Source organism: Furipterus horrens, unplaced genomic scaffold (assembly GCF_987537825.1).
Source record: "Furipterus horrens unplaced genomic scaffold, mFurHor1.1.pri manual_scaffold_5, whole genome shotgun sequence".
Taxonomy (NCBI): Eukaryota; Metazoa; Chordata; class Mammalia; order Chiroptera; family Furipteridae; genus Furipterus; species Furipterus horrens.
The window spans coordinates 93,465,513-93,490,927 of NW_028327175.1; the positions used below are offsets into that span (position 1 = coordinate 93,465,513).

At 44.0% G+C, this 25,415-nt stretch overlaps 1 protein-coding gene across 3 annotated transcripts; it reads right to left on the bottom strand.

Moving 5' to 3' along the window:
- Nucleotides 1–1,878: 1,878 nt before the first annotated feature.
- On the bottom strand, nucleotides 1,879–24,561 carry LOC150008988 (paired immunoglobulin-like type 2 receptor alpha). Of its 3 annotated transcripts, none has more exons than XM_090279083.1 (5): nucleotides 24,359–24,561; nucleotides 23,627–24,013; nucleotides 12,271–12,471; nucleotides 4,365–4,395; nucleotides 1,879–2,200 (listed from the first exon to the last, which is right to left on the bottom strand). In XM_090279083.1, exons 1-5 carry the CDS (start codon nucleotides 24,411–24,413, stop codon nucleotides 2,158–2,160), a joined length of 717 nt encoding a protein of 238 aa, XP_090135209.1. In that variant the 5' UTR covers nucleotides 24,414–24,561; the 3' UTR covers nucleotides 1,879–2,157. The 3 variants fall into 3 exon arrangements, with proteins under 3 accessions (XP_090135209.1, XP_090135208.1, XP_090135210.1); XM_090279084.1 differs by having other exon boundaries at nucleotides 2,179–2,238; XM_090279082.1 differs by lacking the exon at nucleotides 4,365–4,395.
- Nucleotides 24,562–25,415: the final 854 nt, after the last annotated feature.

A 25,415-nucleotide genomic window follows, 5' to 3' on the forward strand; every position in this document is an offset into this window, starting at 1 on the left:
ATGAGGCTCCAGGTGTCCTGCTGTCTCCTGTCATGGCCACTCACAGGGCACAGTGTCACACAGATATTCCCATCACTGCCATAACATTGAGTCCCTCATCATGTGGATAACGTGGCCAGCCAGGCAGCCCAGGATACTATCAACACTGCAAAGAACCAGCCGGAACAGGACAGCAAATGCCCCATATCTCAGTGGTAGAAGCGAGAGGGTTTGAAGGCTGGGAGCCCAGGGTGGTACAGGGGTTAAGGGGCCAGGGTTATGGAGAAAGAGAAAAAATATAACAGGCTAACTAGTAAAAATCTAACATTAAAAAAAAAATAAAAAAGATTTTATTTTTAAAGAGAAGAAGGGAAGGAGAAAGGAAGAAACATCGATGTGTGAGAGAAACATCAATCAGTTGCCTTTTTCATGCCCCCAGCTGGGGACCTGGCCTGCAACCCAGGCATGTATCCTACCTAGGAATTGTACCGGCAACCTTTTTGATTTGCGGGAAGACACCCAACCCACTGAGCCATACCAGTCAGGGCAAACATTTTTTGAGTGTTTATTCTGTGCCATGTGCATGTACTATAACCATTCTCTTAAAATAGATGAGGAAGTTAAGTGAAGTGGGTTGGTAAATGTCAGAGCAAGCATGTGAATGAAGGCTTTCAGACTCCTTGCCCATCCCTTTACTACTCTAAATAGAGGTTAATCCCAGTTATGGACATAATCCTCTAGGTCAGCTAGCCTTCATTCCAAAACATCCCGGATGCACTCACTCAAGTTGCTGCTGCTTTTGGCTGCCATCTGGCTCTGAATCAGAGAAAGGCCCTGAAGGAGAGCTTTGTTGGTCACATTCCTAGAGAGACAAATGATGGCATGGTGAGGGGCTCAAATGTTGAACTTTGGTAGGAGACTATTCATAATTTTAACTATGTCTATTTTCAAAAAGGATTCCAAGTGGCTGCAATAGATATATGTTATATAACATAATTAAAATAAAGATTAAAAGGAACTTAGAAACTAGGCAGAAGGCAAAGATAATTTTATTAAGAACTTGAGAATTTTATCAGGATGCTTTCTGAAACTGAATCCTGCATTTTGGCTGTGACTGTCCTAGCAACACACACATACACACATACACACAAAAGGTTTTGTAATTTTCCTTTTGTAGTAATAGGAAACATACAAGCTTGTTTGGAGAGAATTTCTTTCTTGAGTTCAAGTTCTAAAAGGATCAAGGATCTCGTATGTGGAATCTAATGAACAAACTGAACAAGTAAAATAGAGTCAGACTCATAGGAGGGGGGAGAGACTGAGGAGAAAGGAAAAAGGACTCATGGACATAGACAACAGTGTAGTGATTATGGGCAGGGGGGGTGGATAAGGTGACTAAATGGTAATGGAAAAAAACCTCTCAGAAACAAACAGCCCTGGCTGGTGTGGCTCAGTGGAGCCTGTGAAACAGAAGGTCACCAGTTCAATTCCCAGTCAGGGCACGTGCCTGGGTTGTGGGCCAGGTCCCCAGTTGGGGTCATGTGAGAGGCAACCAATTGATATTTCTCGCCCTCTCTCTCTCCCTCCCTTCCCCTCTCTCTGAAAATAAATAAAATATTATTACAAAAACAAAAAACGTAAAAGTTCTTCTTTAACAGCCAGAAAAGCTCTTCTTTAACAGCCAGAAAATGTATATATATATTTGCCTTTAATTCATTTTTTGTTTCACTTTCCCATAAAATTGTGTCTTAATGTAATGTTATGCTTAAGTCTTTTATTGATCACCCTGTAAACATAAGTTTTTAACTATTAAATTTTTTCTCTGGAAAAATAAAGGAACAAGGAGTGAATGAAAACTCAGACAAAAGCACAATGACTGGAAACAACCAGATAGTTACGAATATGCTTTAAAAATTATCTAAAGAATGAGTGAATTAGCTTTTATTGTACAACAAACCACCCCAAAAACTAGTGGCTTAAAACCACAAACATAAATTATATCTTACAATTCTGTGATTCAGCTGGAATGCCTTGGCTGGAGGTGAATGATCTAGGATGGCCTCATCAGCCATCGGGGTACATCAGCTGGAATTGTGGGATGGCTGGGGCCTGTCTCCACATGGTTTCTCAGTCTCCAATAGCTAGCTCGGGCTTGTCCACACGGTGGCAGCGGTGTTCCTAGTGATAGGGCAGAAGCTGCAAGGCCACTTGCACTTGAGGTCTAGGTCAGAAATTGCACAGTATAGCTTGTATCATTTTCTGTCAAAGCAAGATAGAAGGCCAGTCCAGACTCAGAGATAAGGAAATAGCCTCCACTTCTTGATAGAAGAAACTTCAAGGAAGTTGTGGCCATTTTTTGTTGTTGTCATTGAGTATGTGTCTGAATTGGTGATACTGAAAGTTCATCGTCTCCAGAGTTTGGTAATCTTTTCATGCTTTCTGACATTCCCTCAAGCAGCTGCTAATTACACTACGCCATTCCCTCCTCACGCCCAGAAGGGGGCAGCACTTATTCACAGAGAAAACAGACCATTTTTTGCCGCTGTTTCTCCTTCAAGACACGTTACCTGAAAACTAGTCAGCATCTGCACCCAGAGCCACCTCCTGAGGAGGAGCAGTAAGCTTATATCCTTGCAGATTCCTTTTCATAAATTTCCATTCACTGTCTTGCTCCGTCTGGCTCCCACTTTGACCGCTCCACTAAAACGGCTCTGGGCGACATTGATCATGAATGTCATAATTGACTAATCCAAAGGACACTTAGTGCTCATTTACTGCACCACCCAGCAGCACTTCTTGAAACTTGCGTTCCCCTCTCCTCCTTGGATCCCTTGACCACACACTGCTCTGTTCTCCACTTAATGCCTACTTCCCTCTCAGGAAGACGGCCCCTCTTTCTCATCATGCACCTTAAATAGTCTTAAAAAGCCTTTTTTTTTGCCAAATATTATTAATTGGTCATGAGAACATTTCATAAATAAAAGGTCCAAAGAACAATAATATAACAAACACCCGTCTACTCACCACCCAGTTTAAGAAAGACATTGTCATTATTTTGAAGTCTACTTATGTTTTTCTCTAATCCCATCCCTTTCCCGATCTTGCAGAGGTAACCACTACCTTGAATGGGGTGTTTATCATTTCCTTGAAATTTTTTGTAGTCTTACCACATTTAGCCTCTCTACACAAGGATTGTTTTGGTATGTTTTTGAACTTTATATTAATATATCATATTGTAAATATTCTTCTACAACTTGTTTCTTTCACTCAATATTATGATCCTGAGACATCAATTTATTATGGGTAGATGTAATTCATTTTCACATGTATAGTAATCAATGTCATGGACAACCACATAATGTTTGGAAACCTGAATAACCACATGCAAAAGAATGAAATTAGACCCTTATACCATACACAAAAATTAATTCAAAATGAACTAAAGCCTTAAATGTAAGAACTGAAACCATAAAACGCCTAGAAAAAAATGTAGGGACAAAGCTCCTTGACTTTGATAAGAGGTCCCTGAGTGCCAACAGAGGAGGGTTGTTCTAGGGAAGACACTTTTGTAGGAAGGGGGCACAGGAGGAGAAATAGGAAGGGTGAGTTCCTGTCCCCTCTGCTGGCACTGCCTTGATTAAGACCGGAGAAGGAAAACCACAGCCTCTGGGTGGGTGTTCAGGCCTGGGGCCCCAGGAGGAGACACCACCCTGGGAGGGGACCTGAGGAAGGCAGCTGGCGAAAGTCAGGGAGGCAGAGAAAGAAGGGATGGGGACTTAGGGAAGAAAGAGTGTGGAAATGGGAAGAAGGATGGAGAAAAGGAAACTGGTGGGAGAGTGAGGAGGACAGGATGGGAGCTGGGCACAGAGAGGAGGCCAGGCTGGCAGCTCCTTGGGGGCGGTGCTCTGAGAAAAGGCAGATGGTAGAGGTGATGGAGGCAACAATTCTTGTGGTCCCTTCAGGCACCTCAGCAGGGGAAAAGGCAGATTGGACAGTGAGCAAGAAAGAGGAACGGGAAACTGTGTTTGGGAAGGACGGTGTTCAAGGTGAAAAGAAGAAAGGATGAACAGAAAGAAAAGCTGAGAACTGGCCATGAAAGGAGGAGAAAAGAGGATACCAGAGAAAGAGAAAAGAGATATTCTGGGAAAGAATCAGAGAAACTGTTGGAACCCCTAGGTCCACCATTCTTGATTTGTTTGTTCTCAGAAGCCAGAGCCTCAGGAAATAAAGAGCCTAGCCTGGTAGGGATGTATGTGGATGTTGATAGAAAAGTCAAGGATGAGAACAGCTGTGGAAGGGTCCCTCTCAGTGTTCTCATAAGGACGCTTCTTGTTTCCCAAACTAGCGCCCTCTGCCCCCCCGCCCTCCAGAGGACAAGCACTCACCTGTCTGGGGCTCTTGCTTTGGTCTGCAGAGCTGTGGAGGAACCAACAGCCTGTGAGTGCCACCCAAAACAGCATCTCTCCTGCCTTTTCTGCTTTTCTGCTCCATCCTACTCTGAGACCATCCTTGAAGAGATCAGGGCTACAAAGCAGCTCTGCTGAAACTCATGAGGGAAAAGCCCAGGACTCAACGCCAGCACCCAGCTGGCACCTGAAAGCCACCACACCTGTCCTGCTATTGTTCTCAACACTCAACACCAAATCAGGAGCGCTCTCTGCACCCTGTGCCCCCTCCACCCTGCCCTGTACCCCACCCTTCCTTCCTCTTTTCTTGAACTCTACGCAATCTCCCAACCTGCTTCCCCCACTGCTGAGCCCTGGCCACCCATCCTGTCTCTCCCTGCTCTTGTCACAAGCACCATTGCTCCCTCCTGCCCTGACAAACCAGTCTTGTCTTTCCTTCTGAGCAGTGGCTGTTTCTCTCTACCACTTCATGAATCCCATCGCTGGAATCTGTGTTTGCACTGAGGATTCTGTCCCCCCTACCACCCTAACACAAATACACTAAACCCCCTCCAGATTCTTCTAAGTGTCTCTACAGTATTTCTGAAGCACATGGCCCCTGGTTCACACATATCCTCTCCACCACTGGCCACCCTCCTGGGAGGTCTCATCATCCACAGGGACAATCCTCTAACACACCAGACTCACCCATCCACCCCTCAATTCCAGTGACCTCCACTCCAGTCAGCCATACCCTGAACTTTATTTTTATCACTAGAAATGAGAACTCTAAAATATTACATGCTAGTATCATTTTTATGCTACAACTTTCTTTCTTCTCCGCTCTCTTTTGTCATCTTCCCCCTCTACCCGTGCTTTGACCTCTCTGAGCTCTTGTCCCCTGATATCCACTTTCTTTCAGGTTACCTAGTCTGTCTGTGAGTCCCCCACTCTCCATTCAGGCCCTTTCACCAGCTCTTTGACCTCTTGAGTTTCCCTGTCCTGCCACACCGAGCTGACAAATCTCCAATCCTGCATGAGTCTATCGCATGGAATGCTTTTTGTTTATCCAATATCCATCTATCCATTCACCTCTTCTTCCTCATTTACAGATCCCTGGCATTTTTTTAAAAGTATATTTTATTGATTTTTCTCCCCTTTGCTCCACTCTGCCCAATACCACCTTCCCTCCAGCAATCCCACCCCCCTTAGTTCATGTCAGTGGGTCCTGCATGTAAGTTCTTTGGCTTCACCCTTTCCTATACTATTCTTAACACACACACCCCTGTCTTTTTGTACCAACCAGTTATGCTTCTTAGTCCCTGCACCATATCCGCATTTCTCCCCCTCCTCCCCTCCCAGCTGATAACCCTCCAAATGATCCCATACCAATGATTCTGTTCCTATTCTGGTTTGCTTAGTTGGATTTTGTTTCTATTTTTTAGATTCAGTTGTTGATAGTTTTGAGTTTGTAGTCATTTTAGTGTTCCTAGTTTTAATCTTCTTTTTCTTAAGTAAGTCTCTTTGATATTTCATATAATAATGGCTTGGTGATGATGAACTCCTTTAGCTTCACCTTGTCTGGGAAGCACTTCATCTGCCCTTCCATTCTAAATGATAACTTTGCTGGATAGAGTAATCTTGGTTGTAGGTAGCTTTTCATCATGTTGAATACTCCTTGCCAGTCCCTTCCTGCCTGCAAAGTGTCCTCTGAGAGATCAACTGATAGTCCTATAGACACCCCTCTATAGTCAACTCTCTGCCTCTCTCTTGCTGCCCCCAGGACTCTCTCTTTATCTTTCACCTTTTTCATCTCAATAATGATGCATCCTGGTGTGGTCCCCTCTGGGTCCAGCTCGCCCGGGACCCTCCGTGCTTCCCGGACCTGTATGTCCATCCCCTTTGCAAAACTTGGGAAGTTTTCCTCATTTTTTTCAATTCTTGCTTCCTTGCTATGGTTGCTTCTGGTCTCTTCCTTTTTTTCTTCCTTACGTTCCAAATCATTGATTTGAACCTAGGTTTCCTTCCCTTCACCATCGGTTTTTTGTGGATTTTCCTTCGTTTCACTTAGCATAGCCTTCACTTCTTCTCTTATGCATTTGCCATACTCAAGCATATCCGTCAAGCCTGTAAGCATCATTATCACCAGTGTTTTGAATTCTTCATCTGTTAGGTTGTCTATCTCCTCATTTGTTAGGTTGGCTATCTCCTCATCGCTTAGTTCTCCCACTGGAAACTTGATCCATTTCTCCTTTTGGGCCATACTTCTCTGTCTCCTTATTCTGACAGGCTCCTGTGTTTGTTTGCCTCTGCGTCCCAGGTAGAGCTGTCGCTTCTGTTACGTTGTAAGGGGCAGAGCCTTAGCTATTTGTCAGTACAGGGTGACCTGTTTCACTACGTTGTGGCCCTGTATGTGGGGGAGGAGTCCAAGAGGGAACAATGACACCTGCCCAGCACTTGTCCCTTTTCCAGGCACCTATCCCACTTCCGCACTGGACTGGTGCCCCTCTAGCTGCTGCCCTGGCCATCGTTCCCAGAGTGGGTGGATCTGCGGATGTTCTAGGACCATGGGGGCCCTTTAACCAAGCAGATTCTGCTGAGAGACCTGCAGTTTCTGCCTCCTCCCCAACCCCCACTGGTCTGCACAGTCAGAAACAATGAGGCTTGATTTTCCCTGGTGCTGGGACCGTGGGCTACGATGTCGGGTGAGGAGCTGAGAATGCTGCCCAGGTGTCCCTCTTGACTTATTAAAAACACGTGACTGAACTTTCTGCTGGCCTGCTGCTGCTGCTGCTGCCACCAGTGCTGCCGTCACCACACCGCATCCTCTCTGCCCCAGCTCTGCCCCTCCTACCTGTCTGGATGAGTATTTCTTCTTTATATCTTTGTTTGCTTGACTTCCATGCAGTTTGATTTTCTGGAACTTCTGGTTGTTTCTAGTTTTGAGGTAATTGTATTCCTTCTTAGTTGTGGAGGGATACGCAGCGTGTCTATCTACACCTCCATCTTGGTCGGAAGTCCAGAACCTTGACTTTATTAAGAGTGCAGTGTGCTCCCCTACAGATAGATGTAGAACAAACGACTAAAATTTGGCCAATAAGATATAAAGGGAAGTGTGGGTAAGACTTTCAGAAAGGCTCTTTAAAATGAGGACAGACAACTTGGGCATAGTCTTTTATCCTTTCCTCCTTTGTTCTGTTTCCTACATGGATTCAGAAATAATAATGGCTGGAATTTTTGCAGACACCTTGGACCACAAGGCGACCTTCAGGATAGAAGCCAGTATCCAGGAAGTTAATGGAAAGATAGAAGCCTGAATTTCTAAGGACAGTGGCCTCTGTTGTTTGCCTCCAGATTCGTTTTTTATGAGGGAAAAATAATAAACTCTGTGTTATTTAAGCTATGGTTGCTTCTGGTCTCTGATGCTAGCTGCCGAACACAACTTTTAATTGACTGCTGGGGAAAAACACAATTATGTGCAATGATGTGTCTACTGATCTATGGCTTCTCATCTGAGTTAAATCCTTAAATACAATCTTCCATTTCCTGAGTGATGACGTCACATTTTCTCTTCATCTTTGACCCTCACCTCACACTCAGGAGACAATCATGGTAGTTTTTGCACTGCACAGTTTAAACTCAGTTTGTATATAGTTGAACTTACCAATATTTTTATCCATGGCTTTGGGCTTTATGTCTTATTTAAAGAAGTCATCTCCACCCCATGCTTTCTTCTAGAACTAGGGTTATTTTTCTTTTCTTCAAATCTTTGATCTTCATGAAATTTGTTTTAGTGCATTTTATGAGGTAGGGAGATAACGTTATTTTTTTTTCCTCAGGTGGCTATGCAATTATTTCAGCACTATGTGTTGAATTACTCATCTTTTCCCATTGATTAGACATGCTACCCTTTAACCTACTAAATTCCGGCATATGTGGGTCTGTTTTTATACTGCCTATATTTCAGTTTTTTTATTTTCTTCCGTTATCTGTTTGTTTATTATATTCTAGTATTTCATTACTTTAATTATTTTTAATTGTATCTTATTAATTATGCTATTACAGTTCTCTTGACTTTTCCCCTTTTCCCCCCCAACCACTCAGCACCACCACCACCCCCAACTCCCTCAGACAATCTCCCCACCATCGTTCATATCCACAGGTCATGCGTATAAGTTCTTTGACTACTCCATTTCCTATACTGTACTTTACATTTCCATGGCTATTACGTAACTACCTAGTTTTACTTCCTAATTCACTCACCTCTTCACCCATTCCCCCACATCACCCTCCCATCTGGCAACCATTAAAACGCTCTCTGTATCTACAATTCTGTCTCTGTTCTTCTTGTTTGCTTAGTTTGTTTTTTAGATTCAATTGTTGATAGATTTGTATTTTTTGCCACTTTATTATTCATAGTTCTAGAAAGCTTTTTATCTGCCTTTTGATTCTAACTGACAGCTCTGCTGGGAAGAGCAATCTTGGCTGTAGGTCCCTAATCTTTATGACCTTCAATATTTCTTGCTAATCCCTTCTAGCCTACAAAGTTTCTTTTGAGAAGTCAGATGACTGTCTTATAGGAACTCCCCTGAAGGTAAGTAACTGCTTTTCTCTTGCTGCTTTTAAGATTCTCTCTTTATCTTTAACCTTTGACATTTTAATTATGATGTGTCTTGGAGTGGGCCTCTTTGCGTCCATCTGGTTTGAGACTCTCTGTGCTTCCTGGACTTGCATGTCTCTTTCCTTCACCTAATTAGAGAAGTTTTATTTTATTATTTTTTCAAATAGATTTTCAATTTCTTGCTCTTCCTCTTCTCCTTCTGGCATCCCTATGATGCAAATGTCAGACCTCTTGACGTTGTCCCAGAGGCTGCTATACTAGCTTCATTTTTCTTTTTTTTAGATTATTTTTTCATCTTCTTGTTTTGATTGGTTGTTTTTTGCTTCCTTATGTTCCATATCATTGATTTGAATCTCTGCATCATCCACTCTACTGTTGTTCCCCTGTAGTGTTCTTTATTTCAGTTAGTGTACACTTTGTTTCTGACTGAATCTTTTTTATGCCACTGAGGTTCTCACTAAGTTCCTTACAACTAGTGTTTTGAATTCTGCATCTGATAGATTGCTTATCTCCATTTTGTTTAGCTCTTTGTCTGGACTTTTGATCTGTTGTTTCATTTGGGCCATGTTTCTTTGTCTCCTTTTTTTGGCAGCCTCCTTGTGTTTATTTCTATGTATTAGATAGAGCTGCTTTGACTTCGTGTCTTGGTAATGTGGCCTAATGTAGTAGGTGTCCTGTAGGGTCCAGTGGCACAGCCTCCCCTATCACCCAAGCCGGGTACTCGAGGTACACCCTTCTCTTGTAGTTTAGCCCTGGTTGCTATCAGAAGATCAAAGGTTGGAATTTACCCAGGCCAGTCAGCTGCAAGGACTGGCTGTGACCACTGATCACCAACCTCCGTCCTTCATGGAGGATCAGCTGTGCAAGGGCAGGGTGGTGGTGCTCCGACATGGTCTGTAGCTACTCACTGGGTGCACTGGCCCTGGGGTTTCCCAGGTGGTGCAGGCCGAGGTTAGCCCCCACCTGTGTTTTACTCAGGGCCACCCTGCCTAAGTTATAAAGCAATCTGAGATTATTGCTACCTGTGCTGGGCTTGGAGATTCCCAGGTGAAGCCAAATTGTGAATCTAGGTTGACTATGCTAGTGCTGGGTGTGGGGTTCACTGAGGCCAGCTGTTGCTTGTTTGATAGGATTTAGGATGTCGTGAAGCTTGAGCCAAGACCAACCATTCATATGGAAAAGCAGCTTGCCGTGGGCCTGTAATTGGGTGGAGCAGAGTCTCTGGGGATCTCCAAGGTATGTCCAACAGTGTTAGCCAGGTTGATGGAGTCTCAGATATGGCACCAGCTTACCAGCCTGTGAGGGGATGGTTTAGAAAAAAGACAATGGCCTTTGCTCCCCCTAAGGCCAGATTCTTCAGTTTCTCCCTGTATACCACTGGTGCCTTTCAAGCTGCTACCCAGGTGCCAGAGCTCAAAGGAAGTGAGTAGGTGAGACTGTGTTGGGGTTCTTTAAGAGGAACTGCTTGGGGCAGCAGTAGTTTCTTCCACCAACTCAATTCCTGCTAGTTTTTGCAGCTAGAAGTTGTGGGGACTTACCTTCCTGGCACTGGAACCCTAGGCTGGGGGGCCTGCTGTGGGGCTGGAACTCCTTGATCCTGAGATGTACCTCCTGTATTTTTATCCACCACATGTGGGTGTGGGACCAGACCATTCTACATCTGTGTCCCTCCTACCAGTCTCGATGGATGTGGTTTCTTTACTTCTGTAGTAGTCAGACTTCCATTCAACTCAATTTCTGACAGTTCTGAGTGATGGTTGTTCTATATTTTAGTTGTAATTTTGATGTGGTTGTGTGAAGAGGCGAGCTGTGTCTGCCTATGCTGCCATCTTGACCAGAAGTCTAATTATTGTAGTTTAATAATTATGTGTTAGTGCTTACTCTGTGTTAGTGCCTATTCTAAATGCATTATGTTTAGTTGTCATGACAATTCCTGGGGTAATTACTATTATTATCCCCATTTTACTGATGAGTAAATTGAGGCACAGAGTATTGGTCCATTGTGCCAAAGTTGACCCATCCAGTATTGACTGCAGGCAGTCAGATTCCATGCTCTTCACCTTTGTGCTTTAATATCTAAGATCACAATTCTCTCATTGCAAATTTTCTTTAAAGTAATTTCAAATCAATTTTTGGAAGGCGTTGGGGTACAAATAATTAATTCCTCTAGCCCCATCCTCTTTTTGAGCTGCAAATGATGGACATCTCTACTCAGATGCCACACAGTGTCTCAAATATAACATTTCTCAAAGTGGAGGAATAATTTTCCATCCCCAGACATGGTCTTTGACCTCCTATGTTCCCTAATTCACTTGGTAATTTTCATCATAGCCTTGTTTACCCAAGCTGTAAACATGGGACTTCTGGCTCCCTCACCCCTACATCAATCCAACCACCTAGTCTTACTGGTTCCCTTTTAACTTTTTCAAGAATCTGCCTCTCTCCTTTCACTCAAGGTGCCACTGCATTAGACTGACCCTAGCCTAGCCCATGTCTGGTCCCTCCACTGCAGATTTGATGTATCTGTAAGACAAAGTAAGGTTGCCACCTGGATCCTTCATGTTTCCTCTGGGACTTGAGGCTTTTGGGTATAATTTACAATGTCCTCTTCTCTCATCTCCTGCCTCCCCCACAGCATGAGCTACTGAAAGTTCCCAGAATGGTTTCGTTTTTCTGGAAGAAAAGTAACCTCTATACCACCCTTGCTACTTGCCTGGCTAATTCTTTTTTATTCTTTGAGACTTTTTGCAGGTGTCACTTTCTCTGAGAAGTCCTCCTTGATTATCCCCATCTTCTCCCCAACTACCATAGCTCTTTCCAAACGAGGCCATAAGCCCTTCAGGCAACTGCCCCAATTCCTTCCCTCCCCCACTGAGTTTCTTGAGAACGGGAGCTCTGCTTTATTTACTTTTGTATCTCTAATTACAAGTCAGGCCCTGGAAAATGGGTGCCACCAATGCTTGCTAAGCTGAGCCAACTTCCTATTCATTCTGCTCGCTCCTTAATTTTTCAGAGCAGACTCTTTCTTCTCCATGAACAAAAAGGTGAAGACTGCTGAGAAATGATTAAGTCAAGAGAGAGGAACAAAAAACAACCAGACTTTGGAGAGGGGTTGGTTTAGAGCCATGGTTTTCAAAGTTGATCACTCCCAGACACCACTTGAGGAGACTATTAACAATGCAGATTCCCCTGTGCAGACCTCACCCCAGCAGGGATCTTCAGTCATCCTGGTGCAGGTGGTTCTGAGAAACACCCAGTTGGGAAATTGGGGAAAGGACCACTTACCTAGATTGCTTCTCTTCCACCTGAGGTAGATTGTCAGTCCCAAAATTGCAATTTTAAGCACAGTGCTGGCCGCTGCCACGCTGACCACAGCTTCTGTACTCAAGGCCCAAGACCCCAGCTCCTTTTTCCCCCGCAAAATACTGAGGCCATCTGTGGTGGTGGTGATGGTGCTGATGGGGCGCTCCGTGGGTTTCTCTGGGGCTGAGAAGACATGAGAAATAAGCAAATTCTCCCTTGGAGGACTGGAGGGTATTTGGGTGACACTGTAACATCCTGTTCCCTACTTTGGGGAATATTGGGTGTTGGGAGTAACCCTCTGAAACTCTCAAATCAGGAGGGGATTAACAAAATGAAATACTGAAGGCTGAGAATATATATCACTCGGTTGAAACCCTGACTCCACCACTGACCAGTGGTGTGACCTCAGAACTTCTCTTGATCACCTAGAAATAGGGATATCTAGATCACAGGATTAAAAACAATATTTATTGTGGCAAAAGCCACATAACATAAAATTTACCATTTTAACCATATTTAAGTGTACAGTTCAGTGGCATTAAGGATATTCACATTGCTGTGCTACTCTCACCACCATAATCCTCAAGAACTTTTTCTTCTTTCCAAACTGAAATTTTGTCCCCATTAACCAATAAACTCCCCATTTTCTCCTCCCCCAGCCTCAGGTAACCACCATTCTACTTTCTGTTTTTATGAATTTGACTATTCTAGATACCTCATATAAGTGGAATCATCCAGTATTTGCCGTTTTACAAAATTGTTTTAATAAATTTTTTAAAAATCTGCAAAGCACCTAGTGTATACTGGGATGTATTGTTAATGTTAAGTTAATACAAGCTCTATAAACAGATTGTACTTTATTTTAACAGACCTTAAAAAATTGACCAAGTACTTCATTATAAGAAAAAAATCCAATTAAAATAAAATCTTCAGTTTCAAATTCACTGTCCACTCTAATTAGAAATTAATAACCAGAAACAAAGTGTCCCTACACTGTCTGAATAGCAAAAACTATTTCTCTCTGTATATATTTTCAAGAAAAAAAGTCTACAATGTACCATTAACATGATTCTTTAGTCCTTTAGTAACAAACAGCAACAGATAAGAAGACTTGGGGATTATCACTACACAACAATGTTCTTTGGAAAAATTGGGTGTATATATGTGTGTGCCATTCAGTTGTAAATTAAAGAACTTGCCCTGTCTGGTGCGGCTCAGTGAATTGAGTGCTGTCCTGTGAATTGGAAGGTCACAGGTTTGATTGCCGGTCAGGGCATCTGCCTGGATTGTGGCCATGTCCCCAGCTGGGGTGTGTGTGAGAGGCAACTGATTAATGTTTCTTTCACACATGTTTTCTCCCTCTCTCTCTCTAAAAATAAATAAATAAAATCTTTAAAAAAAAGAAAAAAAGAATTTGACTGATCTTTGCCTCTAGTTCCTGAGAGCCAGACTCTAACTCCTTGAGATATTCCTAGTTTTAGGAGTATCTTTGTTATGCTAAAGAGTTGATTCATGGTGCACCCCTAGATAGCTTTGGGTGGGAGGTGGTCTTGAAAAGACCAATTACATAATTAAAAGTTTGTGGCTGTGAGCTGTGTGTTATGGATCTGGACTTTCATTAAAAACTCTGGACACTAAAGTTCAATAGAGCTTTCCAGTTGGTAAACACATTGACTACTAGGAGAGTGACATGCCCAGATTCCATTAGGAGGGACACAGAAGACCTGCATTCCCTCCCAGAGCTTAAAAAAAAAAGTAATAATAATAAAAGTATAAATACCATCCCTCAACTGAGAATTTAAAAAATTTTCAGTTACTTAGAGGAAACAAAAATATACTAATACGCCAGATAAAGTAAAAATGATAGGAATGCATATTAAAAACAAAACAAACCTAAAGCTACACTCAAAGTTAAATTCATAGTATTAAACACTTCTATTATTACAAATGTGAAGAAATGTTAAAAGTGAATGAAATAGTTAATTTCCAAAGAAGAAGGACCAAAAAGAGAGAGGAGCCAGCCCTAAGGAAAATCATAGTTTTAAAGTAATGAAAACCTATGATAGAACAAATTAATTAGAAAACAGGACAGTAGTATGAATAACAAATGCAGGAAGTAGTTATTTAGGGAAAAAACAAACAAGACTCTGGCAAACCTAACAATTTAAGAGCCTGTTGAAATCATGAGTTAGTATATGCTCAATTATAGGTCGATATATCTAAAAAGCTCTGAGAAATGAATGATTTTCTGAAACTATTTTATTTTATTATTTTGGGGGAGGGGGCGGTGAGAAGTAGAAGCACATGTAACCAGAGATGCGGCCCCACTCCCGGCCCCTGTGAAACACTTTTAAAGAATGAATTTAAGAAATAGTAAACTTTAGACTTCCGGCCAAGATGGAGGCCTAGATAGACACGCTGAATCTCCCTCCACAACTAAGAAGGAATACACTACCTCAAAATTAGAGACAACCAGAAGTTCCAGAAAATGGAGCTGCATGGAAGTCCAACAAAGAAAGAAATAAAGAAAAAATATTCATCCAGACAGGTAGGAGGTGTGGAACCAGGTTAGAAAGGATGTGGTGTGGTGGTGGCAGCAGCGGTGCAGCCAAAGGCCAGTAGAAAGTGCAGTCACACATTTAAAAAAGTTGAGAGGGACACCTGGGGAGCACTCCCAACACCAGACCAGACCGCACAGCTGGCAGTTCCAGCTCCGGGGACAATAAAGCCTCATTGCTTCTGACTGTGCAAACCAGTGGGGATTGGGGTGGAGGCAGGAACTGCTGGTCTTTCAGCAGAGTCTGCTTGTATAAAGGGCCCCCACTGTCCTAGAACATGTGAAGACCCACCCACTTGGGGAACAATGGCCAGGGCAACAGCTAAAGAGGCGCCAGGCCCATAAGGAAGTGGGAGAAGTGCCTGGAAATGGAGCTAGTGCTGAGCAAGTGACATTGTTTCCTCTCCGACCCCTCCCCTACACACAGTGCCACAGTGTGGTGAAACAGGTCGCTCTGTACTGACAAATAGCTAAGGCTCTGCCCCTTACAACATAACAGGTACAACAGCTCTACCTAAGACACGGAGGCAAACAAACACAGGAGTCTGTCAAGATGAAGAGACAGAAAAGTATGGCCCAAAAGAGGGAATTGATCAAGGTTCCTGTGGGAGAACTAAGCGACGAGGAGATAACCAACCTAACAAATGAGGAGATAGCCAACCTAACAGACGCAGAGTTCAAAACACTGGTGATAGAGATGCTCGCTGTCTTGACAAATATGCATAAGTATGGCAAATGCATAAGGAAAGAAGTGAAGTCTATGCTAAATAAAATGAAGGAAAATCCACACAAAACCAATGGTGAAGAGAAGAAAACCGGGGTTCAAATCAAGGATTTGAATTATAAAAAAGAAAAAAATAGTCAACCAGTACAAAATGAGGAAACAAGAATTTTAAAAAATGAAGAGAGGCTTAGGGACCTCTGGGACAACTTTAAACATGCCAACATCTGAATCATAGGGGTGCCAGAAGAAGAGGAAGAGCAAGAAATTAAAAGCTTATGTGAAAAAATAATGGAGAAAAACTTTCCAAATTTGGCGAAGGAAATAAACATACAAGTCCAGGAAGCACAGAGGGTCACAAACAAGCTAGACCCAAAGAGGACCACACCAGGGCACATCATCGTTAAAATGCCAAAGGTTAAAAATAAAGAGATAATCTTAATAGCAGTAAGAGAAAAGCAGAGTTACCTACAAAGGGGTGCCTATAAGACTATCAGCTGATTTCTCAAAAGAAACTTTGTAGGCAGAAGGGGCTGGCAGGAAATATTCAAAGTGATGAAAAGCAAGGACCTAAAAGCAAGATTACTCTATCCAGCAAAGCTATCATGTAGAATGGAAGGGCAGATAAAGTGCTTCCCAAACAACGTAAAGCTATAGGAGTTCATCATCGCCAGGTCCTTATTACAGTATTCCTTCACTTATCACGGGTATTACGTTCTACTCCCCCCGCGATAGGTGAAAACCCGCGAAGCAGGAACTGTACACTTATTTTAGTATTTATATATATTTTAAGGCTTTATAAACCCTTCCCACACACTTATAAAATGTTCTCAGTCCCTTATTAACCTTATAGCTAAAAATCCGCGATAAATAATTAAATATAATATTTTTAAAAATCCCGCCATACAATGAGGCCGCAATGTGAACTGTGATATAGAGAGGGACTACTGTATATGAAATATTAAAGGGACTTATTTAAGAAAAACAAGATTAAAACTATGAACATTAAAATGACAAACACATAACTATCAACAACTGAATCTAAAAAATAAAAACAAAAACAAACTAAGCAAACAACCAGAATAGGAACAGAATCATAAGTATGGGGACCATTGGAGAGTTATCAGCTGGGAGGAGAGAGGGGGAGAAAGGGGAAATGGTTCAGGGACTAAGAAGCATAATTGGTTGGTACAAAATAGACAAGGGGAAGTTAAGAATAATATAGGAAAGGGTGAAGCCAAAGAACTTATATGCACGACCCATGGACGTGGACAAAGTGGGGTGGGATTGCTGGAGGGAAGGGGGGTACTGGGAAGAGGGGAGCAAAGGGAAAAGAAATTGGGACTACAGTAACAACATAATCAATAAAATATACTTTAAAAAATGTTTATATAAAAAATAGTAAACTTTAATGGTAGAGAAGAAGATATTGAGAACACTATTGCAGAACTACCTTCCATAAAGATTGCAAGCTCAGAAGATTTTATGGATAAATTCTTATAAAAATTTAAGGAACAGATAATTCCTAGACAGAAGGTTCCAGAACATAGAGAAATACAGAAAACTATGCAATTCTAATTCACTTCACAAAATGGTAACATAACCCTGATGCTAATATCCATTCACAATGTTTGAAATGCAGATTAAAACAAGAGGCTGGGTTTTTGTTTGTCGGTTTATTTTACTGATCCTAGTGTTGGCACAATGGGACTATAAGCTGACACAACATTTGAGAATGTGTTCAGGAATACCTATCAAAGTATAAAATACCCATCCATGCTCTTAGACTCAGTGATATCAGTGCTAGGAATTTGCCCTATGGAAATGTTGGTGCAAATTTTGAAAGACCTGTGTTTAAGGGTGTTCTTTTCAGCATAGTTGTGATGTAGCAATTACCTAAATGTCTTTAAATAGGACACTGAAACTTTAAGGGGTTTGCCATGCAAATCGCCTTACTTCTGGGTTGCCCCACCACTGGCTTAGGTTTAGCTCCTCTGGTCTCCTAAGCTAGTTACGTTAGTCTATTGGTTTCCAGCTCCCCAAATTTTGTTTTTGTCCACCTAGTTCACATTTTTTTGTCCTTGCAGATTTTGGTCTTAAAAAAATTACTTTGCTGTTATTTTAGTTGATTTTGATAGGCAGTGGAGGTAAACACGTGCATATAACCTATCGTGGTCAGAATTTATGCATTACCTTTATAGTGAATGTTATAAAAAACATTCAGAAATAATGTTGTACATTAACACTGAAAATAAAAAATATAAAGTAAATTAGGAAAGAAATAAGACAGATCTAAAAAAGCCAAAATCTCTCAAAACAGGCCATTTAAAGAAATATGGGCCCTAGCTGCTGTGGCTCAGTGGATTGAGCGTCAGCCTGCGAACTGAGTGTCACTGGTTCAATTCCCAGTCAGGGCACATTACTAGGTTGCATGTCAGGTCCCCAGTTGGGGGCGCAAGTGAGAGGCAACCACACAGTGATGTTTCTCTCCCTCTCTTTCTCCCTCTCTAAAAATAAATAAACAAATAAATAAATTATTTTTTTAAAGAAATATGTTGGAGGAACAGAAAATATAAATCCAAGGATATCTTAAATAATTTGGTTTATGAGCCAGTTTCTATTTGCTCTAATACTAACCCAGTGGCCAAGATGGGGCAGTGGTTTACCAGGGTGGGCAGGGTGGGACACGGAGAGTGTCTTCCTTGACTGGCAAGAGTGATTCATCATTGACACAAGTGATTATGAAAACCAAACCATCTTATAGTGCATCTTCTTATTGCCTGGGCATGTGAGAGAGCCTCTCCCCTCACTTCCCTGGAGATAAACCCAGGTTTAAGATCTCACAACCAATGAGTAATATAAGAAGAACTAGTAAAGCAACACTTTGCATATTAAGTTTAAAATAGATCAGGACCACAAGATGATCAACTCAGTAGGTGAGGCGAGAGGCTAATTGTTGAGAGGAGGCTTGGGGATTAAATTGGATTCAAATATTGCCTGCATCACAGGGAGACTTTTGGCTTGTCTTCAGGCTCTGTATGCCTCAGTTTCCCCATCTCTAACATGAAGATGATAGCAGTACCTGACTTCTGGCCAAGATGGAGGCCTAGACTGATGTGCTCCATCTCCCTCCACAACTAAGAGGGAATATAACTACTGCAAAAACAGAAATAACCAGAAGTTCCAGAAAAAAAAGCTACATGGAAGTCCAACATATGAAGTTATGAAGAAGTGGTGCTCATCTGGATGGGTAGGAGGTGCAAAGCCGGGGCAGAGAGGTCAAGCTGTGCTGGTGGTGGCAGCTGCGGCAACGACAATGGGACAGCAGTAAGCATAGACACCTGTATTTAAGGGGAGGCGAGAAGCTCCTGGAGAGCACCCCTGGCTGCAGACCAGACCTGTCAGCTTGCGATTCCAACGCCGGGGAAGGCAGACCCCCACTGCCTCAGACTGTGAGGGCTGGAGGGCATGGGGATGGAGGAGGAGGCTCCTGGTCTCTCAGCAGAGAGTGAACGGCAGGAATCCACCTTGGACCCCTGACCCTACACAAAGCACCACAGTATGGTGAGAAGGGTCGCCCGGTAGTGACAAGTGCACGGGGCTCCGCCTCCTATAGCATAGGAGGTGTGACAGCCCTGCCCAGAAATCAAAGGTAAACACAAAACTGTCAGGATGGCAGGGATCATGATAGAGATCCCAATCACACAGCTGACCAGACAGCAAATATATGATCCATCGGACCAGCAGACAGATAATCTTTCTGAGGCTCAGTTCAGAGTTCTGGTTATAAGAAAGCTTACAGACCTAACAGCAGATCTTAAACAAGATGGGGAAGGAATGAAGGATAGTCCTGCTAAAATAAACAAAAACACATAATGAAACAAGTGGTGAGGGAAGGAAAACCAGGGATCAAATCAACAAATCGGAACATAGGGAAGGAATAGTCAACCAGTGCAGAAAGAGGAAATGAAAAGTGAGGAAAATGAGGAGAAGCTCAGAAATCTATGGGAAAGCGATAAGCGGGCCAACATCTAAATCGTAGGGCTGCCAGAAGGTGAAGAAAAAAAACAACTTGAAATTGAAAAGTGATGTGAAAAAATAATGAAGCAGAATTTCCCTAACTTGGGGAAGGAAATAGACTTACAGGTCCAGCAAGCACAGAGAGTTCCAAATAAACTGGACCCAGAGAGAACCACACCAAGACACATTATAATCAAAATGTCAAAGATTAAGGATAAAGAGAGAATCTTAAAAGCAGCAAGAAAGAAAAAGAGAACTACATACAAAGGGGTCCCGATAAGACTATCAGCTGATTTCTCAGAAGAAACTGCAGACAAGAAGGGACTGGCAAGAAATATTCAAAGGAATGAAAAGCAAAAACCTACAACCACGATTACTCTATCCAGCGAAGCTGTCATTCAGAATAGAAGGGCAGAGGAAATGTTTCCAGGACAAAGCAAAACTGAAGGAGTTCATCAGATCCAAACCACTGTTATATGAAATGTTAAAGGTGTGAGGTACTGATAAAAGTGACACTCAAACTGGTAAGAAATGATTAGCAGCAAAAGAGAATGTGGTTACCAGGTTAAGAAAACTTTCAAGAGGGGCTAGAGACAGAGATTGTCAGAACTAAGGAATACTGTATTTATAACCTGGGAAATTGTGGCTGGAGACATGAGACTGAAGACATAAACAGTCAGAGATAACCCAGAGTGTGAAGGGCACCACCCATCATGGAATATTTATCACCTGGGAATTACGCATGGTCAGGGAGTTAACGAAACTTATTCATAAGATAATTGCTACCCTTAGTTGATTTAGTCAATTGCTTTAGATTGTAACTCCAGAGTATCGAGTAGGGAAAAACAGAGAGGAAGGGGAGGAGGAGTAAAGGTGGGTTAATTGTGTTAGGATAAAAAGCAGCCCACTTTAAGCCCTGGCATGCACCCTTTCTTAGGCTGCGCCTGGACTTGCAAATCTGTGAGTAAACAACTGCCTCGTTTACTGCTTAAGTCCTGTGTCCCAGTGTTTTCATTGTGAACTTTATTTCTCACAAACGGACTTGTTAAGGAGAAAGACGATCAAAAGTATGAATATTAAAATGAAAACTGTATCACAACAAACAACAACAGAAGCTAGTAAATTGAAATAAAGGCAAACTGAGTAGGCAACGAGAGTGGGAAAAGAATTATAGGTAGGGGGAACATTTTGGGGGGAGGTCAGTGGGAGGGGAAAGGGATGGAGATGGTACAGGAATTAAGAAGCATCGTAGAAGGGAGTGGAGTAAATAGAAAGATGTTGAGAAGAACTATATGCACAGCCAATGGGCATGGACTAAGGTGGGGGAGAAGTGGAGGGAGGGGGGTCACTAAGTGGAGTGAACAAAGGGAAAAGAAATTGAGAAAACTGTAACAGCATAATCAATAAAGCATATTAAAAAAATAATAAAATGAAGAATGCTCCTCTGAGCCTATTTCCAGCCCAATCTTTTAAAATATGTGAGATTACATTTTTTAATCCACTGTACCCCCAAGAGTGATAAATACAAGATATCAAGATTTAAAATATAGGTAGTACTTTCCTAGTTCTCAAGATTCTGGGATAAGCCCTTCACAAATGTGTAGTAATAATATATATATATATATTTTAAAGATGATAGCAGTACCTACTGTCATTGTGGAGTCATGGTGCAGGTTAACTAGGGCGATTCATACCAAGGTTTCAGATGGACACAGTGCACAGTAAGCGGAAGTTGCCCTTATTGTTGCAGAGGTGCCTCTTAACAACCTGGACAGAGGAGCAGGAGCAGGGTGGAGAAGGAGGGCAACACAGGGACTCTCATGTGGGGAAGGTCGGGGCAGAACCCTGAGAGAGTCAAGGAGGTTAAAGAGGATGGAGACAGGAAGAGGGAGATGGGGAAAGAGAGGAAAGAGATGGAATTGGGATAGGGGTGTTTGTCAGAACGCGGAGGCAGCTAGAACACACACCTGGACTTTTGGTATATGCTAATCAACCTGGCCTTGGACTTAGCTGTTCTCGAATGATATGTGGATGGACTGAACTGGTTCCCAGAGGAAATGGTAATGGACCTAGCCTGATATGTTAACTAAGCTGGTGTGGGAGGGGGAGCAATGAGATGTAAATGACCTACTGAATATGTTGATAAGCAAATTCAACCCTTAACAAAATGTGTGGTGAAAAGTATAAAAAAAGGTGCCTGCAGAAGTGCAGGTGGGACTCCTATGGGCCCAGGAGGAGGACCAGGAGTCCCCATTCCCCATTCTCCATTCCCCATTCCCTGTTCTCTTCCTTCTCATTACCCTTGCTCCCCACTCCCCTTGCTCCTACGGGCCCTTGAGTTGGTCCAGGAGCTGCCTCTCCCCTCCTCCCTTCTTCCCCCCTTTTCCCTCAATAAACCCATTGCCTAATCCCACAGTGGTCTCTGGGTGATTTCTCAGTGCCAGGCTGCCCTGACAGTGTTGAGGGCCATGTTCTGGGGAGCAGAGTGGGAAAAAATGCAGGGAGATTGGGAAAACAGGTGATGGGAGTATTACCAGGGGCAGAGGCGTCCTCAGGCCCTTCCTGTGTACCTCCTGTGTGTGCCAGACTGAGCTCATGGCTGTGGGGAGACAAAGATATGGGGATAACTGGGGCTCCACACACAGACACATGACAAAGGGAAGGCAGGCCACATCCTGAAAAAGTCAAGTTCACCTGCAGGACATGGGGCGAGGGCAGCAGGCAGGGCTGGAGCCCCAGCTTGGAGCAGGATAACCAGGGAGCCTGGAAGGTGCTGAAGCCTGGGGACAGGGTTGGGGGCTGGAACTGGAGGGGGCAGTGAGGGGTATGGGCAAGGAAGGCAGCCCAAGTCTGGGGGAGATTATGGTGAAAAAGGTAAAGTTGTCAGAGGCCTGGGAAGGAGTCAGGGGCAGGGGGAGGAGTTTGAGAGAAGCATCAGGAAGAGAGGCATCTGTGTAACAGAACCTCTGGGCCGCTCTGATTGAAACAGAACCCACAGGCTGTTTAGTTAGGGGAACGATTGCCCGCCACCAGAATTACAACTCTCAGTACTAGAGTTTAGTGAAAAGAAAAAGAACTGTTTATTTAACAGTTAAATAGATTTAGATTATTTGAGGATTTCTGCTGTAGAGTCTTATGTTCTTTAAAATACCCACAAACACGTAGTTCTGCCTCCCCCTTCCAGACCAGGCCAGCCTTAGAAATGTCAGAAACACCGTTTCCCCACTTCCAAGGCACAGTTCAGCTTTACCAGTAGCTGCCAATCACTCAAATCTGATTAGGGAGGTCCTTTCTGCTCCATGTTGCCCTCCAGCTTTTAATGCAGAACCGCATGGATTCTCAGCCTCCTTGTAAACTGCCTTCTTCCTGCAAACCGTGTGGATCTCCTTTCCTTCTCAAAACCACATGGTGAGAGCCTCTTAAAGCAGCCTGGAGAGCCCTCTCAAAGCCCTATGGAGAACTCAGCTTCTATAATCCACATGGAGAACCTAGCTTCTCAAAACCGCATGGATAAGGCCCCTTCACCAAGCCGAATGGTGGGAACATGAGAGAGAGAGAGCAACATGGAGAGCCCCCTCCTCCAAACCACATGGAGGGAGGGAGAGGGGAAGGAGGAGGAGGAGTGGGAGTGGGGGGGGAGAGGTGGAGGGGAGGGGGGAGGGGGAGGGGAGAGGGAGAGGGAGAGAGCTAAAATGTCCGCAGCTGCTTATATATCCCTGACTGCGTCCTCTGACACAGTGGGTGTTGCAACCAGTTCTGACCATTCACAGAACCCTACACAGGCTCTGTAGGCTCCCTCCGTACCATCCCACAGTTCAAGACTCCTCCCATCTTCTTGGGCTTTGGAAGTATCAAAGCCATTTTGCATAACAAAGACACTAGCAACCAGCCCCAGGCATGCAAAGGCATCTTAAAAGCTGCTTCCTTTTCCCATCCCCCAGCCGCAAACTCTGGGGTTTGTTTTTGGACACCCCTGTTTCTGTAACACCTGGACCAGTCCTGGGGCAAGAGGGCACCAGTGGCTGGGGTAGGGGACTCACCTCTGCTGATGGTGAGTTTGGTCCCATCCATGGACTGCCACCGTTTCTCGCCTTCTGATGTGATCAAATGAACTTGGCAGAAGTACCGAGACTCATCCTCCTTCCGCAGGTTAGAGATCTGAAGGGTGAGGTTCCTCCAGCCCTTTCTCCAGTCCAGGGAGAGGCGGCCCTTGAAATCCTCATGGATGAAAAGCGGGGTTGTGTTGTAGATGAACTGCCCATGGAATTCTTTCCATTTCCAGAATATTCTCACTTTGGGATCCTTGGCTAACTCCCAGGAGTAACAGAAGGAGCAGGTGATCTGGATGGAGCCACCCTCAGGGGCTGAGAGGTGCTTTGGTTGGATGACACCATAAAGAAAGTTCGATTTGCATTTTGCTGAGCCACCTGGAGGAGGGACAAGAGGGAGAGTCTTTGAAATCATTTGGAGAGGAAAAAGATAATCCCAGACAGTCTGGCGCCTTCACCCATGGGCAGAAGTGTGACAGATGGTAGGACTGGCCCTCTGGCTGGGTGTCCCCCCTCCAGGCTTGGGGTAGAGAGCAGGGTGAGGGGTGTGGAGGACCCAGCACTGTGGGACCAGCCCAGTCCATTGCTTGTTGTGGGTGGGAGGCCTATTTGGCTACCCAAGCAGACCCCTTCTCCAGATGCCTGGCCACAACCTCTCTGGAGGGTTCCCCCCAGGCCCCCCGCCGTGACCCTGGGCAGAGCCATGTGGTCCTGGCCACTCACCAGCCTGCAGAGATGCTGGTAGCAGCAGCAGGGACAGCAGCAGGGGCAGACCCATGGCCTTGCTCTCCTCCTGGGGATGAGAAGACAAGCAGAGCCTCTAGGCCAGAAGGGAGGCTCTATGGAGAGGCTGCCTCAGGGTAGTCTGACCACTGGGAGGGGCAGAGTCAGGCTCCTTCAGAGGAGAAGGGAGGGTGGGAGCCTTCCCCAAAACACCCCTGTCCCAGAGTGACAAGCACTTCCTTTCTCAATCTGGCTTCTTCTTTCCTATATTGCAAAACGTCCTCCCCTGCGGTCAGTGAAAGAGAGCCATGATATAGGCTCCCCAGACCCCATCTTCATGCTGAAGGGTGTGGTCCTGACCTTGGCTGCCTGGGGCCTCTCCCCGCCCACCTGCCTGTCTGCCAGGGGCTTCCTCATCTCCTAGGAGCCAGTCTCCAACTCTCTGTCTCTCACTCTCCTTTTCTCTGCTCCTGTGGTGCCTCTCAGCCTCTGTTTCTCTCTCTCATCCCAGTGTTAGAAATAAGGACATAGTGACTCCCAAACCAGTAAAAAGTCATTAGTAACAAAGGGCAAATGTAATTAAGGGGTCTTAAGGGCAAATGTAATTAGAGGGTCTCTGAGAAGGGAACTGATAGCACTGGCATATCTACAAACCACAGAAGAGGCATTTAGATAACCATGTTAGATTGTAACTTCGGAGTAACCAGTAATGGAGAAACGGGGAAGAAGGAGAGGGGAGGGGGAGCTAATTTCGTTAGGGCAGGGAAGCTAATCACTCTCACTTAGGGCAAGGAAGATAATCACTTTAGGGTGCCAATTTCAGGGTGGGGAAGCTAAGACTATAAAACCAGTTTCCTTTGTCTACTTCACGCGCACATTCTCCTGGCTGTGAGGGTGCGCCCGGCTCTACAGACTCATGAATAAAGGCCTCGCTTTACTGCTCAAGTCCTGTGTCCCAGTTTTTATTGTGAGCATTTCTCACACCAGGGCAGGACCAGCTCAGTCTCTTTCAAGAGAGGGAAGGCAGCCATGAGTTTCTGCCCAGATACAGCCCCTT